The 21,410-nt window shown below is 39.5% G+C and overlaps 1 protein-coding gene across 6 annotated transcripts in view; it reads right to left on the minus strand.

The window, feature by feature from the left end:
- The window catches only part of baiap2a (BAR/IMD domain containing adaptor protein 2a), a 200,922-nt gene that overhangs the window by 23,070 nt on the left and 156,442 nt on the right, over positions 1 to 21,410 (minus strand). For all 6 annotated transcript variants that reach the window (XM_057817139.1, XM_057817137.1, XM_057817136.1 and 3 more), the window contains exon 8: positions 8,228 to 8,380. In XM_057817139.1, coding sequence (XP_057673122.1) covers positions 8,228 to 8,380 — 153 coding nt within the window. The remainder of the gene's footprint in view (positions 1 to 8,227; positions 8,381 to 21,410) is intronic.

Consider the following 21,410-nt stretch of genomic DNA (forward strand, 5'->3'; position numbering starts at 1 on the left):
AGGACGTGGGTGTGTGCGTAGGACGACCTGAAAGAAAGCAAACCTCCCTAAGGGTGCCCGGTGTGCTTTTGTATGAGCGTGCAATGACAGAGGAAGGAGGACAAATTAACACGAGGAGGGAGCGGTAATAATGCGTGAAAAAAAAAAAAATCAAATGTTTCGCAAAGATGTGAGCTGTTAGCGTGGGCCGCCTTTGGCCCACGCGGGCTGCTTTTATACGCGTGCAAAGGGTCAAGGATGCACGGGAAGGAGAAACCTTTCTGCACCAAGTATTTATTTCAGTGACTGCAGTCTTTACCAAGGTTTTCTCTCGGTCACGTGTGCACAACGCTCGCTCGTTTTCATGTGTAGGTTTGCCGTTTGGATTCAGAAGCTCAATCAAGTTAGTTCTGTCTATAAGAAGTGAACAATGCATCACACTAAGATGCTCTGCTTGTTGTCAAGTCATTTTCCGAGGATTGGAAAAGAGTGAAAAAGATTGGATTTTCAAGATATGTTAATGTTGAGCCTTTATGAATCCTTCTTCAAAACAACTAATAAACAGAAAAACGTGCTTTTTCAACCTTCTGCTGTGAATTGGAATGAGTTTATTACTTGTAGACGCCCAATCTGTTTGAAGTGGGAGGGTTGGCAGCGAATGAACATCATTCGTTCATTCGCTGCCAACCCTCCCACTCCAAACAGATTGGGCGAATGAACATCATTCGTTCATTCGCTGCCAACCCTCCCACTCCAAACAGATTGGGCGTCTAGCACCCTCAGTGGCAACCAATGCCAGGCAATTAGTTCACTTGGGGTAGAGGTACAACAATTAATCGACAACTAATCGATAAACTGGGCAACAATTTGTCACCTATTGAATGTTGTCTAGATTTCTACAACTAATTAAAGGTATTTTTGTACTTCTCAATTACGAAATTGCATCCGTTTTTCTCAATCAGGTTACCGGTAGTATTTAGTGCTAAATTGATTTGAAATACAAATGACAAAAGCGATTACATTTTCGTGACATTGTCAGCTAATTTAACGAACAACACATACAGTATCATGATCCTAAATTTGTTTTCCAGAGAAAAAAATGTTTTCCAACAAAATATATTGATTATATGACAGAAACATTGATTACAGCAAACTGAATGGGGAAAGCTGATGCGAGCATTGCCAGAAAGGAATTTTTGACCGAGTTATGTCACGTCATTTTCAAAGTATCGGAATCGGCAAAAAATATCGGACATGCCTTTTTTAATATATATATATATATATATATATATATACACATACACACATATAATTTCTTTTTTAACTAAATCGTTTTCTAATTGTATTTAACGTTACAGACAAAATGTCTTACACTCATCCAGAGTCTTTAGTTTTGGCTTAAAGTAGGGCTGTCAAAATTATCGCGTCAACGGCAGTAATAACATTAAAATATTTAACGCAATTAACGCATGCGCTGAACTACCCACTCACGCGTTGTCGCGTTCAATCTATAATGGCACCGTATTACATATACATAGAGCTAAAAAGCAAAGTAAAATGAGTAGAGAGAATTTTGGCAGCCTTGAATGGTAAATGGTGTTATACTTATATAGCGCTTTTCCACCTTTCAAGGCGCTCAAAGCGCTTTACACTATCTCGCCATCCACCTACTGGTGACGCAGCACCAGGAGCAAAGCCTTTTTTTAACTGGGTTAAGCCTTACAATCCCTATCTCAACGATTAGAAAAATCGTGGAAAGCAATGTGGGGAAGAAAGGTAATAATTGTCTTGCTGAAAGACCCGGTGACGACCCTTCTTCAGCTTTCGGGCAGAGGGCAACAGATTTTGATATAAAATGTCCTGGTATTTCAAAGCATTCATGATGCCATGCACCCTAACAAGGTTCCCAGGGCCTTTGGAAGCGAAACAGCCCCACAGCATCACTGACCCACCCCCATAGTTCACAGTGGGTATGAGGTGCTTTTCAGCATGCGCATCTTTCGTGGCACGCCAGACCCACTTAGAGTGTTTGTTGCCAAAAAGCTCAATCTTGGTCTCATGTGACCAAAGCACACGCTCCCATTTGAAGCCTGGGACCGTGTGCTTTGGTGCGAAAGCAGAAGATGGGTCGTCACTGGGTCTTTCAGCAAGACAATGACCCTAAACATATGGCCAAATCGACACAGAAATTGTTCACCAGACACAAAATCAAGCTCCTCCCATGGCCATCTCAGTCCCCAGACCTTGTTTTGTTGGCAAAAAAGGGGTTGTACAAAGTATTAACACCCGGGGTGCTAATAATTGTGACACAGATTATTTGATGTCAAATAATTATTTCTTTATGTGGGATTTTTTCACCACTGAATAAATGCGCTTGTATTGCAGGTTGGATTTTTCTCTTTTTTTCCCCATTAAGGTCCCATATTATTTGAATTAAAAAAATATATTAGAAGCTAAAAAACACATCTTAAGCAGGGGTACCAATAATTATGGAGGGCACTGTATCATACAGAAATTTTGGCACTATAAGGCACACCAAACCATAAGCTGCCACCCACCAAATTTGACACGAAAACGACATTTGTTCATAGATAAGCCGCACTGGACTATAAGCCGTAGCTGTCCTCACTCTATTATGGGATATTTACACCAAAAGCTATTAACCGATAAACCCTTGGTTTGACAGCGGCATCATATGACTGTCATAAGACCAAATGAACCACCATCAATTGGCTTCATTGCTTCAAGAAGCTTCATTTGGCCGTCACTGCTCCCTTGGTGGAGAGAGTCAACCTCTGCTGCCACCTGATGTCGACACTGTTGTTGTACAACGTGCTTCCCAGAATGCATTGCAGCGCTACATATGTAAATAACAATCATGTATGTTTTGTGCTAATTATTGCTTCAGTTACTGTTCCATTTGTTTCATTAATTGCAAGTTATGATATTTGGTCACACTTTTTTTTTTGAAGGTGGCACCATAAAACTGTCATTAGACAATCATAATTATGACATGACACTGTCATGAGCATTAATGAATGCTTATAACAGATGTTATTTAGTGGTATCCGGCAACTTATCTCACTTTTGAATGGATGTAAAAGATCCGAACTGGACATAAATGGAGTTGGTGACATAATTTTCTGGATGACATTTAATGACATCTGTCATAAGCATTCAGTGATGCCCATGATAGTTTCGTGTCATTATTATAACAGTCTTATGACGCCGCTATCAAATAAAGTGTTACCTATTAACAAAATAAATCAAGAAATAAGCCGCACTGGACTATAAGCCGCCGGATTCAAAATAGAGCTGAAACGAATACTCGAGCAACTCGAGTAACTCGAGTTTAAAAACTGATCCGAGTAATTTTATTCACCTCGAGGAATCGTTTAATTTTGCTAGCTCTAAGCATCACGTTTTGCCCGGACTACTTTTAATGCGGGACAACGCGCTGACATCACGTGCATAGAGGAAGAAGCAATAAAAAAACAAACAAAACAAAAAAACTTACCGCAGCCGACAGCCGCTACAAACTACGCCGACGTTGCTAAAAACTACACCCTCATGATGCTAGTTTGGTAGCAGGTAGTGTCCGATGCGTCTCATAGATATCACATGCATTTAAGACTAGATGCAAAATGCCAGACTCGGCCGCGTTAGCAAACAGCCGCCATCTTTAAGCAGTAGACTTCTAGGCGCTAATAAATATAACGTTACTGTCACTCGCTAACGTAATGTTAGCCCTTCAGAGGGCTAGGTTTCTATTGATTATGACCACTGTCGATGCGTGGCTAACGTGACTTACATACAGGCTGTATTTAATCTGTAAAAACACTGCGCTGTAGAGTGATGAGGGTGTAAAATTAAAACATAATAAAGCTAACTGTCAGTTTTAGCTCAGTAGTCATTACTGAATAAATATGCTCCAATACCGCAGGTATCATACATTTGTTTTGAACACTGCAAAAACTCAAAATCCTACCAGTATTTACAGTTTAGACTAACTTAAAACTTAACTGAAACTTAAAAATAGCTTGACACCAATGGAAATTAAATAGAAACACGTGGGAAAAACACGTAGCTTTCAAGTGATGTGTGTGATCATGCGTAATTACATTTTTAGGTAAGAAATATGTTTTTTTAAATAAGATCTAGAAGTTTTTGGAGTGAAAGCAGTGATTTTTTTTTTCTAGTCACATCTTAGATGCAATTGTTGGCTGTTTTCAACAATGTACATTGAAAATAAAGACATTGATTGACTGAAAATGGTTCAATATTGGATTAAATGTCTTTTTTCTCATGTATATTTATTATTGCTCTTTACCTAGAAAAAAAAAATGTTTTATCCGATTACTCGATAGAATTTTCAGTCGATTACTCGATTACTAAAATATTCGATAGCTGCAGCCCTAATTCAAAATGAAAGACAAAAGTAGCGGCTTGTAGTCCGAAATCACGATAAATATATCGATTCTTCTTTTTGGATACAAACAATCACAATTTCAAGATTTTGTCACATCTCTATTCAAGACCTGGACTTTCAGTTCTGTTGTGGAAAAACGGGGCTCCACGGCTATGATTTGTATCTGTGCCGCCCAGGTCCGTGATGCTTAAAGGTGGATTTACGACACAGACGTTGTCTACAGTCGTAATGCCTTTTAAAACGAAGAGGCCCCGATGAGCACTTAAAGCTAACGTGACTTTTAATTAGACATTTACCGACACGCTTCGATAGCAAGCGCTGTACTGAATGCAAACACAGAGGACGGGCTCAACATTGCTTATTTAGCATCAATAGCCACAGACTAATTGAATATTGGGATTTTTTCAAAAAGTCAAAATCTCACAGTTAAAACATGTTAAATTTGAATACAGGTAGTCCCTGGGTTACAAACGAGATCTGTTCCTACGCTAGTGACGTAACCTGAATCTCCGCGCAAGTCAACCCTTCAGGCACCCCCAAATACTCCCTAAATCTCAAAATAACTATCCAAAAACATGTATTATATGCCATATTAATACAATAATAATAATAATAAAGAACAAAATAAGATATTATGCTTACCAAAAATTCTGAGAGGTGTTAATGTCATGCAAAAAAAAAAAAAAAAATGCCCGTTTCAGACTGCAATGTGACGTGGGATTTACCCGTGTCGTGGCTGCCAGACATGGGGAAATGTACAGGGAATTATACAGGTTGGACACTTTCAGACTTGTCTCGTGTTGGCAACTCGGCGCGCTCTGGGCGGGGACAGGAAATTTATAACACCGACATGACATTTTTGGTCGGCATCGGCAATAAAATAAACCAGATATTTCAAAATATGGATGATGGACTGTTTATTCCTTGGCTCTAAGATCCAGTAGCAATTTTAATTTTGTCATTTTTTTCAGTTTAATCTGCCATCTTTCCAGTTTGCCATGGTGATAATTGCGATGTTTGTTTACCGCTTTTCGTCTTACTGTGAAGAAAGAGGAAATGACGATCGGCCCGTCATGATATTTAGGTAATCAGCCTTCGCACCGTGACCCGGGAATTCACCGCCTGCCCGCCTGCTTTCATACATGCCGTGGGCCCAGTTAAGTCCCTGACATTATACTAAGAACACACATTTCACACATATTTCAGCATAAAATCACCATCAAATATGATCTGATCTTTGTCAAAATCACACAGATGAAAAAACAGTGCTTTACCTTAAACCACCCAAACATTTATAGGTTTTCTTATTTTAATGAGGATAGCATGCAAACATTGACAGAAGGAGGAAAATAAGTAAGTGAACCCTCTGCCAAAGGAGACTTAAAGAGCAATTGAAACAGATTTTTACCAAACAATTGAAGTCAGGTGTGTGCCCAATCACTGATGGGTAGTTTAAAGCTGCCCTGCCCACAATAAAACACACACCTGGTAAGAACTGTCTTGATGAGAAGCATTATCTAATGTACATTATGGCTCGGTCAAAACAGCTGTCTGAAGACCTGCAATCAAGGATTGTTGATTTGTATAAAAATGGGAAAGGATACAAAACCATCTCTAAAGGTTTGGATGTGCATCAATCGACAGTCAGAGAAGTTGTCTACAAATGGAGAGAGTTTGGCACCGTTGCTTCTCTCACAAGGCGTGCCCATCCAAACATGATGCCAAGAGTTCAGCGCAGAATACTCAGGGAGGTAAAAAAGAACCCTAGAATGTCTGCTAAAGACTTACAGAAATCACTGGCACAGTCCAATATCTATGTGCACACATCAGCTATGTGTAAAACTATCGCTAAGAATTGTGTTCATGGGAGGACTCCACGGAAAAAGCCACTGCTTTCTGAAAAAAAAACAAAAAACATTGTTGCTCGTTTAATGTTTGCAAAAAGGCACTTGGACACTCCGCAGACTTTTTGGCAAAATACTTTTTGGACTATTGAAACCAAAGTTGAATTGGTTGGGAGCTATACACAACGTCATGTGTGGTAGAAAACTGGAACAACATCAACACCTCATTCCCACTTTGAAGCATGGTGGAGGGAGCATCATGATTTGGGGCTGTTTTGCTACCTCAGGGCATGGACAACTTGTAATCATTAATGGAAGAATGAATTCAAAAGTTTATTCAGATATTTTGCAGGAAAACCTGAGGCGGTCTGTCAGACAGTTGCAGTTGAAGCTAAAAAAAAAGGATGGATGCTTCAACAAGACAATGATCCAGCTCCAAAACACAGAAGTAAATAAACTTCGGAATGGTTTCTGGAGTGGCCAAGTCAAAGGCCAGACTTGAACCCTATTGAGATGCTGTGGCATGACCTAAACACAGCGAGACATCCCAGCAATCTGACTGAACTACAGAAGTTTTGTAGAGAAGAATAGGCCAAGATTCATCCTGATGTGATGGTTCACTTACTAACCCCCCCGTTATTGTTTGCATACTATCCTCATTGAAATATGAAAACTAGGGTTGTTCCGATCATGTTTTTTTGCTCCCGAACCGATCCCGATCGTTTTAGTTTGAGTATCTGCCGATGCTGATATTTCCCGATCCGACTGCTTTGTTTTTTTTTGCTCCCGATTCAATTCCAATCATTCCCGATAATTTTTCCCGATCATATGCATTTTGGCAATGCATTAAGAAAAAATTAATAAAACTCGGACAAATATATACATTCAACAAACAGAATATAAGTACTGTATTTGTTTATTATGACAATAAATCCTCAAGATGGCATTTACATTATCAACATTCTTTCTGTGAGAGGATCCACGGATAGAAAGACTTGTAATTCTTAAAGGATAAATTTGACTTTGTATATTGTGACTAAATATTGCCATGTAGTGTATTTGTTGAGCTTTCAGTAAATGATACTGTAGCCATTTAACTGTTCTGCCCAAATGCATGATGGGAAGTTCAACCATGACTGTGCGTAGTGGTACCAATTGATATATCTTCTCTGCGTTGGGAAATAACAGGGTGTTAAGAAAAAGATCAATTACTACCTTTCTTCCCCTCATTGCTTCCCACGATATTTCTAATCGTAGGGAGAGGGATTGTAAGGCTTTAACCAATTAAAAAAAGGCTCCAAAGCCTGCCAAAATTCACTTTACTCATTTTACGCCGCCTTTTAGCTCTAGATATAGGTAAAACGGCGCCATTATAGATTGAACGCGACAATGCGTGAGTGGGTCGTGCAGCGCATGCGTTAATTGCGTTAAATATTTTAACGTGATGAATTAAAAAAAAAAAAAAAATTTACCGCCGTTAAAGGGATAAATTTGATAACACTACCTTAAGCCTAAACTAAAGACTGTGGATGAGTGTAACATATTGTCTGTAACGTTAAATACAATTAGAAAACGATTTAATAAAAAAATATATATATATTAAAAAAAGGCACGTCCGATATTTTTTTGCCGATTCCGATACTTTGAAAATGACGTGATCGGACCGGATCGATCGGGATGCTGATCGATCGGGACATCTCTAATGAAAACCTATAAATTTTTGGGTGGTTTTAGGTTAAAGCAGACACTGTTTTTTCCATCTGTGTGATTTTAACAAAGATCAGATCCAAGTTGATGGTGATTTTATGCGGAAATGTGAGACATTACAAAAGGTACAGATCTTTTTCATACCGCTGTATTTTTAGTGATTGACCGATTCTTCAGAACTACCGAAATCGAATCCCGATCGATCGGCAGGCTGATTGGTGCACATTTAATGAAAATGTACAGCTGAGTTCAAGTGTGGAATGTCTACCTTGCCATGGTAGGCGCTGCTGTTTTTGGCCACGGCACACTGGCGATCCACCAGGAAGCAGTACCTCCGACGCTCTTCGGACAAGGCCGTCTTGTAGCCCTCGGCGATGAAGGTGTCCAGCTCGGTCTGCTTACTGCTGATGGTCTCCACGAACTGCGTGCGAGAGGGTGGACACACAATAAACAGTCATATTTCATCATACAAAGTTCACCTTTTTATCTCTAAAAATCATAAGGAGTCTCTTATTAAATCGCAACACTTACAATACGGGGGAAAAATGCTTTCTGTGACTTTAAGGGCGCAAGAGAGCATGTGAGCGACATCCTGCTGTACTTTGTTTTTGCTCTAAAAATAGCGAGTGCCAAGTTCACGGCAAGACCCCCCCCAAAAGGTCATTGGCGGTGATGTGGAGCTCCAGAAGGCAGACAGTCTGTTATTTTCAGGCTGTTTTCTTCAGGATGTGATTGATGAGAGGGGACATTTTGTTAACATTTGGACTTTTTATTATTTATACGACAACGGTGAAGTGTCGGAAGTAGGGTCCGGAACCTATGGATACCTCACGATACGATACAATTTGTAAGACAAGGCTCACGATCATAATGATTTCACAATATGGTAATTATCGATCCATGGGTCAGGAAATTATTTTACAATGTTTGATGATACAAGGAATAATCAGAAAAACAAGCTCTTTTCATCTGTCTGCTGTGAATTGGAATGAGTTTATCACTCGTAGTGTAGCCATTGAAGTCAGTATACATCTCGCCTAATACAATCATGTCCATAAATGGAGTTGTTTTTCACAGAAAACAGCTGACAGTTAGTTTTGCCTCAGATAATCATGGACTTTTAACCGCCAACCAGCAAGGCTCATGACCTATTTTGCAAGATGAATTAATCACCAAACAGACACACCTCCTTATCCGTACAGCATATAAGCAACGCCGAGCTCTCTGTTCAGTTTGCATTTCTCTACACAGCTTTTGTTCTGTCATTGAATACAACCAGACATTTCTGAAATTAAAAATGCGCAGTATTGAGCTCTTGCCTCCAGTCTTTATTTAACAATCCAGTCTAGCCGTCTCACCTGAATTGAAAACGAACACACGGAGGACCTGAAAGAGTGCTTCCAACACCATCTTGCATGAGAGAATATGCAAGGTGGCTTTAGCCTTTCAAGGTGTTTACAGAGTAATCATTGCACTCTAAATGTAACTTGTAGCGTTAGCGTAGCATTCGCGTTAGCATTAGCATGGCGGGTGACCTCTTAAGCACTCAATCTAAATGTTCAGAAATGTTTTGTGAATTAATAACAGCAAACCCAAATACTAATCATTGGATTATTAAAAAATATTAATCGTTAACACTAATCGTCTAATCGCAAAGATAGCCGATAGCTTAGTATGGGAAAAAAATTGTTTGGGACAGCTACAGTAACTCCACTAGAGTTGCAATGATTAACCGATTAACTCGAGTGATTCAATTAGAAAAAAAGATTCAAATTAAATCTTGCTGCTTCGAGTATTTCTTTAAATAAAGTAGCGGTGTAATGGTTTGTTTTGATAGTTTGCATTTAGTTTTATTGCTTTGGGCAGATACACTGCCCTCTAGTGGTGACAGTGAATATAACATAACTCATTCCACATGGCTGAATCCAGCTGCTCCCTGTTAAAACCAACGTAAGCTAAATTTTGTTTGAGCTAATGTTTTTTTAATGCATTCGTAATTGAGTTTATAGGTATATTTAGCCCTTTCTGTGGGAATATGTGTTTAAACCATTTGTAAAGAGCATTAAAAAAAAAAAAAAAAAAAAAAAGATAGCATTTTATAGCATTTAAGCTAGCGGACTTTTGCTATGTGAGTTAGCCAATTTTTCTTTTGTTGTACTTAGAGCCACATTTATTTATTTATGTTTGTATACCATTTGAGGCTCAGCTCAGGTATTTTAATTTTTTATGTTCCTTATCCGATTACTCGATTATTGGAACTAACTACTTCATCGATTAATCGACTACTAAAAAATCGATAGCTGCAGCCCTAAACTGCACGTCCACAGGTGGCATTCTCGTCGCTATGGTGAAGGAGTTTTTCCACGCTAAGCAATCTTTAGGGCCTGAGCACCAACTGGCGCGAGAGCGCTATTGTAATGCAAAGGATGATTACTATTATTATTATTGCGGTATTCTTTTTTCAGGGCAAATGAAAATGGCCAATTTGGAGGCCTTTACATGCTCCAAAACTAACCAAAATTTGCACAAACAGCTTGGCGTAAATTTTGCGACCAAAAACAAAACGAAACAAAATGGCTCAGTAGCGCCCTCTTGAATTTTTCAAAAAGCACTCTTCTATTAGATTTTTTCAATGCAGAGCGGTGAAATTTGGGGAGTCGATACGTTGTGCAAAACTGCTCCAAAAGGTCTATTGCACCCATATTCCAAACCCAACAGTAAATTGGGTATTTTGGATTAAATGGGACATTTTTATTGATTTAAAGGGTGCACATTTGAGACCTTGGCACCAAGGGAGTTTGTAGGATCCTCCTTAAAATTGGTGAGACTGTTCATGAGACATATGAGATAAAAGTCATTAAAATGGTGAGTTTCCATTCACGGGCCTGGCTTGGGCGGGGTGCCAAAATTGGCCTTTTGTGGGGGGGACAAAACGGCAAATTCAGCAAATGACTAATAACTCCCTGATCCAAGGATCAATATTTTTCATATCTGGCATGTATGTAAAGTATCCCAGTCTGAACAAGACTGCACTGAAATATTTTCCTTTAGGCCTGGCGCCCCTTGCTGGAAACAGGAAACGCCCTTTTAACTAGACAGGCTCCTCCTCCAAGGGAAAAAAATCAATTGACCTCAAACCTGAATCAGGAGAGCCTTAAGACATGTGGTCAGGTGCCTGATGAAAAATATTGAGGTTTCATTGAAGCAGGGAAGTGAAAAACACCGTCACCATGTTGACTCACCAACAATTTTGAACAGTCATAACTTGGCAGATATACAACATATCTGCACCAAACTTTCCACGCTTGTTGAGAGTCATACCCTAAAGGGTCCCGTAGGGGTCATTTGCATCAACTTGTGACAACAGAAAGTCACTCATTTTAGTAATACATGTGCAGTTCTTTTCAGGTTGGTCATTGTAGTTACGATACTACATATTTTTAAGGCCCATGTCCACATGTCTCTGTCTGTTGCCGTGACAACCCTTTGTTCGCCATTAAAAGGAAGTAGATTTCTTCAGGCACTTAGGCAGCTTATAGAGCCACGAAATTTGGCACACTTGGTCGAATTGGCCCAATTAAAAGATTCATTTTGGTTTTGAATAAGGACGTGGCTGGACTGTTCAGTAGCGCCTCCTTTTTTGTAGGACCCTCTTCAATAGGGTTTTTTTCTCCTAGGTGTGTGAATGTATTTCTGATCCCCAAAAAAAGAGGAGAGTTTCGAGCTTGGTAGGTTCTCACGAGATGATGAGAGGGGGACGATTTGCCACTACCCTACAGTGTGGGCCCGTTCAGTACTGCTTGTAGGCCTACTTTACAAATTACCTTTCATTATCTATGTGCTTTAAAAGTAAAGTATATCGGCCTCAAATATTGGCTTACAAAATCGGCTTCAGATACTGGAAATCGGCTGAAATTTTTTTAGATACCGGTATCGGCCTTTAAAAATCCATATTGGTTGACCTCTAGTGACTACTCCTTCTTTTTATATTTCCTCATTGTTTTTTCGTGATCAAATGAGTGTTTCTATGTACTGTTATCGCATAAGAGCAGAGACTGTGTTAACGTAAACCATGCAGAATGAACAGAAACAATAGGCTTTGGGCAAATTACGAGCAAAGAAGTGTCTGGTCGCGTCGGCGGGATGACAAATTTCATTATGCTCCCGAGAGCACCCTGACCTTAATGCGCTCCTGCAATCAAATTAAAAAAGCTCCCAAACTGGTTCACTTCAAGCAGCCCAAACCGAGTTGTGATGGGACGTTATGAAATCTGCCGACAAGGCTGACAAGTTGAAAATCTTTTGCCAATCGTTTTAAAAAAAAAAATTATTCATCTGATGTGTGAAAGTACTTTTTCTACTTTTGCTATGACTCACACTGTGCTGAAAAAGTGAAAAATGTGCCACAGTGGGCACATTTAACAGCAGTCATTGGCGAGGTCGCATCAAAAAAGCCTCCGCTATTAAAATTATCATGGCCTCGTAGGTGACCTTTTCTTCTTTTGCTACTTTTTTTTCAACGGCCTTGCAAACTCTCTCGGTCTTTCACAAAAAAGCCTCGGCTCCAATAATCCTCTGAATGATTAGGTTTCAGTGCTATTGACGGTTATATACGTGCAAGCAGTGTTGCTTTCGTCAACAATGAAGATAACAAAAATATTTCGTCAATGAACAATTTTTTTCATGACGACGAGCTAAAAATGTGTCTCGTAAAACTAAAATATCACATGGTGGATGCCAGTTTTCGTCTGACGAGACGAGTTGCTTATCAAAGTTAATGATGATCACAGATGTTTGGGCTTGATCTTGCCAGGGACACCAACTTCAAAGCGTTGCATGTGTTAATCATCGTTTAACCTAAACAGTTGCTGTGGCAACTCTGTGTGTACGTGAACAGCTTGAGTGTATTTGAGTGGACTCAATCAACGAAACATTTAATAAAGACAAGCATTTTGCGACTACTTTATTCTTTTTTAAAAATAATTCTGTGCGACAGTAACATGTTTACAACTTATCATAATTATTATATTTAAGTGCTTAAAAACCATTTATTACAATAAATGAATACACTTATATATATATATTTTTTAAAACTATATTTGGGGAAAAAAGTGAAAAACCATGTCTTATATGTATCTCTTTCCAATGCTAAAGCTGAATAAATAGTTTTTTTTGCTACTTTGCAGTTTTTCACTTATTGAGGCGGGTTCTGATACCCATTACCGTGAAAAACGAGGGATCACATGTACATTCATATATATATATATATATATATATATATATATATATATATATATATATATATCAGGGGTCGCGTTAACCGGAAATTTTCCGTCGTTGACCGGTTTTTTAAAACGGTGACGGAAAAAACTGAAGTCTGTCCGTCATTTTGACAGGTTGCAATTCACACCCCAGACCACAGGGTGGCGAGTTAGCCTATTAATTAGCTATTGTCTCTCTTAATGCATGACGTCGTTGGCTATTCTGTCAGAATATTGCAGCGTCACCGGGGTGTGGCGCCGGCACCGTTATTGACACATCAACGCGAGGTTCTTATTGGTGCACCCGGTGTGCCAGCGCGTCATCCAATTGATGGACAAGATTGCCGCCTGTGTATAGACCCCAATCACATGACGTCACAACTCCGCCCCCCTGACCGGAGCCGCCATATTGTGTGTCAGCTCGTCATGTTTACACATTACCGCTACGTACATGCCTCCTATTACGGCGTGTTTTTCTGCTCGTTAATATTAATAATCAAAATGGTGAAGGCGTGTGTGGCGGTTGGTTGCTGTAACAGAGAAGATAGACGGAGAGACTTGAAGTTCTACCGTATTCTGAGAGACCCGAAGATGAGAGCGAGATGGACTGCTGTAATTCGACAAGAAATCTGGGCACCAAACGATCACCACAGACTATGTAGTAGTCTTTTTATATCTGGTAAGATGCATTTAATATATATTTAGAAGATTTTGGGCTGACAACCACAATTAAGATCATTGTGTGACGTTGGTGATTGGGGTGTATATCGCTGCCTCCTTTTCTTTGGGGGCGGAGTTGTTGGCGGTAAGCAGAGTAAAAAGGGAGAAAAATACCACGACTTCCGTGTCTAATTTTTCGCCGCCAAGCAAGCGTTACAATATTAATTAAAAATGAATGAAAACTAAATACTATTGAATATGTCATCATTATCATTTTAAAAATTTAAATGACTGGTAAAAATAGACTATGACCGGATTTTTATGACCCTGTCAGTCAAAATGACAGACAACGAAAATGTCTAACGCAACCTCTGATATGTATATATAGATATATATATAGATAGATATGTATTTACAGTATACATACAGTGCTGGCCAAAAGTATTGGCACCCCTGCAATTCTGTCAAATAATGCTCATTTTCTCCCAGAAAATGATTGCAATTACAAATGCTTTGGTAGTAATATCTTCATTTATTTTGCTTGCAATGAAAAAGCACAAAAGAGAATGAATTTTTTTTTTTAATAGTTAACATTTTACACAAGACTCCAAAAATGGGCCAGACAAAAGTATTGGCACCCTCAACTTAATACTTGGTAGCACAACCTTCAGACTAAATAACTACGAACAACCACTTCCGGTATCCATCAATGAGTTTCTTACAATGCTCTGCTGGAATTTTAGTCCATTCTTCTCTGGCCAACTGCTCCAGGTCTCTGAGATTTGAAGGGTGCCATTTTCAGATCTCTCCACAGGTGTTCTATTGGATTCAGGTCTGGACTCATTGCTGGCCACTTTAGAAGTCTCCAGTGCTTTTTCTCAAGCCATTTACTAGCGCTTTTTGAAGTGTGTTTTGTGTCATTGTCCCGCTGGAAGACCCGTGACCTCTGAGGGAGACTCCGCTTTCTCACACTGGGCCCTACATTATGCTGCAAAATTTGTTGGTATTCTTCAGACTTTGCAATACCATAAACACGGTCAAGCAGTTCAGTGCCAGAGGCAGCAAAGCAACCCCAGAACATCAGGGAACCTTTGCCATGTTTGACTTTGGGGACCGCTTTCTTTTCTTTGAAGGCCTCGTTTTTTTCCCCTGTAAACTCTTTGTTGATGCATTTTCCCAAAAAGCTCTACTTTCTCTCATTTGACCAGAGAACATTGTTCCAAAACGTTTTTGGCTTTCTCAGGTAAGTTTTGGCAAACTCCAGCCTGGCTTTTTTATGTCTCTGGGTCAGAAGTGGGGTCTTCCTGGGTATCCTACCATAGAGTCCCTTTTCATTCAGACGCTGACGGATAGTACGGGTTGACACTGTTGTACCCTCGGACTGCAGCACAGCTTGAACTTGTTTGAATGTTAGTCGAGGTTCTTTATCCACCTGCCGCACAATCTTTTGGTGAAATCTCTCATCAATTTTTCTTTTCCGTCCACATCTAGGGAAGTTAGCAACAGTGACATGGGCTTTACACCTATTGGTGACACTGCGCACGGTAGACACAGGGACATTGAGGTCTTTGGAGATGGACTTGTAGCCTTGAGATTGCACATGCTTCCTCACAATTTTGCTTCTCAAGTCCTCAGACAGTTCTTTGGTCTTCTTTCGCTTCTCCATGCTCAATGTGGTCCACACAAGGACACAGGACAGAGGTTGAGTCAACTTTAATCCATTTTAACTGGATGCACTTGTGATTTAGTTATCGCCACCACCTGTTATGTGCTATAGGTAAGTAACAGGTGCTGTTAATTACACAAATTAGAGAAGAATCACATGAGTTTTCAAAGGGTGCCAATACTTTTGTCCTTCACATTTTTGGAGTTTTGTGTAAAATTGATAATGATTTACCGTATAGACCTGAATATAAGACAGTGTTTTTTGCATTGAAATAAGAATGAAAAAGTGGGGGTCGTCTTATATTCGCGGCCTACACATTATACCCATTCACGACGCTAGATGGCGCCAGATATCATTGAAGCGATGTTCTGTCATGACAGAGCTCAGCTACTCTCAAGTTTAACCAGTTTGCATTATTTTATTGCAATGTTTTTCCTTATTCAGATTTGTTTCAAGACTACAGTTACAGTTAGACTTCACTCTGATGGTTAATGCAGTTCTTGCAATTTTTTTGTTCAATCACAATAGATTGGTTTATTTACATTTCAAAAACCAGAAGCCATTCATTTACGGGGTGCCAATACTTTTGGTCAGCAGCGTAGGTTAATTATGGGTTAGCATGAATGTGATAGCGATTGTTGAGTTGCAGAACAACTTTAGTACTAACAATATAGGTTGTTTTTGTTATTAAACGGAATTCACCCGTCTGCCAAATCAGGGGAAAACTTTTCTTCCGGGAATACCTTGAAGTACCGAGCGGTTCTTTCTTTATCACTGACGCTCTTTGGAATTAAAAGAAGCGCGGCAAAAACGCTGCAGGATGGACTACACACACACACACACACACACACACACACACACACACACACACACACACACACACACACACACAAAGGAAAAACCCTTTTTATCCCTCATTAAAGTTCATTGATCATGTCACCTCTTGTTATTGTCAATCCTCAAGTTTTTTTTTTTTTGTTTGTTAATCTACAGTAACTCCGGTTGGCTCGGTGGAACTTGCGTAACGAGCTGTTTAGCATTTTGACAGCGACTTTATACAACTAATGAAACACTTCACATGTATGCGAGTGTGTGAAGCGGCTGACACAAAAGTGCAACGGTGGAGAAGCAGCAAGAGGCGGCGATCAATAAACCGCGCCATCTGTTTCCAATGCCCGACTCGGCTTAGATATCTTTAAAGCTTTAATGAAAAGAGATAACACTGGAAGCAGAACTGTACGGAGGAGGCAGAAGTTGGCCTCCATTTGTGAGTTAGGGGTCACCATCTATCAATCCCTCCCGGGGTCATATGTCACAATAACAGGTGGACATTTTCCTCTCGCACACGCCCACTGATAACATCAGTGGACACACTCGAAATGAACAATGGAAATTGATTTTTTTTTTTTTTCCCCCTGACCCACTTTTCTTGACGGATGAGCTCATACTTTAACGGATTTAACAAGGAAAAAAAAAAAAAAAACAGGGAAAAACAATTCTTCTGCTGTGAATTGGAATGAGTTTATCACTATTATGTCCCCAAATTAATAAGAACTGACTCAAAATCAACAGGAGGTAACCTGTAAATGCTTTAAAACAAACAGGACGTGACCCATAAATGCCACAAAATAACCATTGATTACTCGAGTTAATTGATTAATCTAGGGCTGTCAAACGATTAAAATTTTTAATCAAGTTAATTACAGCTTAAAAATTAATTAATCGTAATTAATCGCATTTCAAACCATCAATAAAATATGCCATATTTTTCTGTAAATTATTGTTGGAATGGAAAGATAAGACACAAGATGGATACATACATTTAACATATGGTACATAAGTACTGTATTTGTTTATTATAACAATAAATCAACAAGATGGCATTTACATTATTAAAATTCTGTTAAAGCGATCCATGGATAGAAAGACTTAGTTCTTAAAAGATAAATGTTAGTACAAGTTATAGAAATTTTATATTAAAACCCCTCTTAATGTTTTCGTTTTAATAAAATTTGTAAACTTTTCAATCAAAAAATAAACTAGTAGCCCGCCATTGTTGATGTCAATAATTACACAATGCTCATGGGTCCTGAAGCCCATAAAATCAGTTGCACCCAAGCGTCAGCAGAGGGCGACAAAACTCCAAAAAACAGAGGTAACATGTGGATATTGCACTGTGCTGTCATTTTAATCAGTTTGAGCGGGGCATGTGCGTTAATTGCGTCAAATATTTTAACGTGATTAATTTTAAAAAATAATTACCGCCCGTTAACGCGATCATTTTAGATTAATCGTTGCAGCATTATATCGTAGAATGATTTCCTGACCCATGTATCGATAATTCTTGTCTCACCATATCGTGAGATAATCGTTATCGTGAGCCTTGTGTCGCAAATCGTATCGTGAAGGAATTAGTATCTTTTCCCGTATTCGCAATTCGTATCGTGAACGAATTAGTATCTTTTCCTGTATTTACTGTTTGACTGTTTGTATTACTCTAACACACCCAATACAAAGTAAATAGCATTTAATTCATAGTTTAAGAAAAAAAAAAAAACTGAATATATTTGAAGTGTGAGGTTTTGGACTTGGAGTTATTTGAATTTGCAGCACCAAGACAACGGGCAGATAAGGGCATAACAACTACAGGATGCCTGTGGACTACGGAAGCCCAACGCTTCCGATTGCCCAACGATTGACGCTGACGGAGCAAGACAAGCAGAGGATGGCCGAGACATCTGGACCACCAAATTCCACAATCAGCTCTTCTGGTAACCAACAACGGACAGTCCAGAACAATGAAAGGACATCCTCTCCTCCCACAAGGAACATCTAATAACGGAAGAACCCGCTGGACACTCAGTACTTGTGTGGCGTTGAGGCTGGCAAAATCCTCAACCCTTGTTGCCCTGATAACAGTAACGCCAATCCACAACAGACAATAACCCTAAACAACGCCCAAACACGCCCTACTTCCGGACCACGGCGCACCTCCCAAGAGCCTTTAAAAAACTGAATTAAGGTTGTCCATATCCGATATTTGGATCGGATCAACCGCCGATATGCGCAAAAAATGTGCATCGGTATTGGATCAGCCGACACGGAAAATTTGTGATCCAGACTCCCGATCCATTTTTTTTGAAAGTCCGGTCCGGGTTTTCCAGCGCACCGATTTACATTATCCATTTCTGTTTTTGCTTTGGTTTCCCTAAAATCCGATCCACATTTACGGCACACCTTCAGCACACTAGCATTACCGTCTCCCAATTTACCTCCGTGGGATCTCCTACATTATGACTGCAATGTAAATTTAAAGTTTATCGGTAAAAATGTCAGCTGTCACCTGAGCATCTTGAAATGCTTGTCTTTGTAAAAAAAAATTTCCCCATGATGCTTGAACTACATCCAGGGTAAACAGCTGAAGGGAGTGTGTAGAATAGATGGAGATGGAGCAACAAAGTGTGGAGAAGATTGGGGAGTAGAAGCCATTTTTGGTTTAAAATAGTATTATTTGCACTGATTTTTTAAAAGGCTTGATACAGTTGTTCAAGAGCAGAGAACTGATGCTGAGTTAATAGTTTATTTTCCACTGAGGTTGTTTGTGTGTTTTGCTTTTTTAAGACAATATTATTTGCACGTTTTTACTGACTATGCCATTTCTGTTTGTTATTTATAATGTTTTGTGTTTATCACTGAATGAACAGGTCAGTTTCTTGTTACCAACCATTGTTTGTTATTCAGACTCGCCTAATTCAGCTGGCTAGTTGTTATCAAAAGTATTAAAACCCTTTTCAACATGAGTCTGACAACTAAGTAAGGAGGCTAAATAACTTTAAACTTTAATACATGCTCAAATAGGCCGTTATCGGCCAGTATCGGTATCTGATCAGAAGTGCAAAACAATATCGGTATCGGATCGGAAGTGCAAAAACCTGGATCGGGACATCCCTAGACTGAATGTTTAACTAATTGCCGTTTTTCTCGGAATCTTTTATCGACCTGTTGATTTGGTGACCCTGAATACAACCTTCCTCTTCGTCTGGTTCTGTTTGCTGTTTTTCCCTTGCTGTCTGATTGCTGTCAACTTGTGTTTCGAAACCTTTTTCAAGCTTTTAAAATGGAGTCAGTACAAGGGGTTAAAACTAAACGCTCAGAGATTGGACTTTTGGCCGGGTTGTTGGATTTGCGCCGGCCCGGGTGGTTTGAATTGGGCTCACGGGGTTCCGGCGGTTTCTCTGGTGTGATTCCAGCAATATGGCTAAAAGGTCAAATTCCAACAATGGCGTACTGCGCGAATGCTATTTTTAGACCGTGACGTTGCATCGTAAAGCGGAAGTAAAGCAGAAGCGGGACATTATAGACCCGCCCTCGCATAGAAACCATGCTAATTCTGTTACTTTTCTCCGGTAATCTTTCAAAAACGAACATGCTGATCACACATTGCTTTTTAGGAGGAAGGATGTTTTCTTCATACGTTTCCCGAAACCAGAAACCAGAAAAAAAATGTGAACAATGAATCATCTTGCGAGGACTTTTAACGCCAGCTCGGCAGTAAACATTTATGCAGTGAACATTTTCTTGCATTGGCATGGTCATTCAGAGGACAAAGAGGTAAGCCATTTTGATATGTTTAACTTAGTTTTTAGCGTGACGTTGTGCCTTGCTACTTCTGTCTGACAATGAATGACCTGAAAAGAATTAAAATGGTATCTGACTGCCAATGTTACCTTTTCTGTTGTAAAAAAAAACACAACTTTAGTAAGGGGGGAGTGTAAATAAATTATAGAATTAAGATTTGTTATCAATGACAGAAGTAAAAGTGTTCGTTGGATGTCACTGAGTAGCATTTGCGATCGTTATGCAAAACTAACAATATAAATTTCCCCCAAGAACGGTCAGAGACGTAGGACAACCACAGGATATAATATATAAGAAAGACAGGGTTGTTGTTAAAGGATAGCTTGCTGAAATAGGAGAATGTCATTATCAGTCACGTAAGAAAAATGTGTCGATAAAAAAGCTAAGGCTATGCTAAGGTCGGCTCGTTTTTTTTTTGTCTTTTTCAGCCCTCGACACTCAAGCCATCTCTTTAACTGAACATTTTTATGTTCTTCCACATCTTTGCCAGTGAATTTGGCACCAGGGACATCATTTTTGGAGAGAATTGGTAGGTTTAGCTCTGTAAACATCTCCTTCGTACACGATTTCCATTCATTTCCTATTGGGGACATACGGTCGCTTGTCCCCCCTTAGCAACAGTAGCTAGCTAACGTGATGAACATTAATCAACGGAAGTGACGTGTTGCTTGAGGTACGCCATTATGAGGTACCCAGAGGCTCCCACCCCCCCTCTCAAGCTGTAAAAAACACCCACCAAATTTTAGAAGAAAATTGAATGTGTTGCCATACAAATCGCTCTAGACTAGAAGCCGCAGTTTTCCACATTCACTGAATTATGGGATATTTACACCAAAAGACATTTTATAAGCCTGCAAAAATCCATAAATTAGCAGCACTAGTGTATAAATTCACGTGTGGAGTCCCTCAAGGGTCAATTCTTGGACCACTCTTATTTAACATCTATATGCTTCCGTTAGCTCAGATAATGGAACAGTATGACATCTCCTATCACGCCTATGCAGACGACACACAACTGTACATTTCTGTGTCCCCACATGATTAAAGTCCCTTAGTCTCCCTGAGTAAATGCATTCATCAAATCAATGAATGGATGTGCCAGAATTTTCTCCAGTTAAATGTGAAGAAGACAGAGGTGATCATTTTTGGGCCAAAAAAGGAAAGGTCAAAGATAAGCAGCCAACTTAGCACAATGTCACTTACAGCTACAAATCAAGTCAGAAACC

Source organism: Corythoichthys intestinalis, chromosome 16 (genome assembly GCF_030265065.1).
Source record: "Corythoichthys intestinalis isolate RoL2023-P3 chromosome 16, ASM3026506v1, whole genome shotgun sequence".
Lineage (NCBI taxonomy): Eukaryota > Metazoa > Chordata > Actinopteri > Syngnathiformes > Syngnathidae > Corythoichthys > Corythoichthys intestinalis.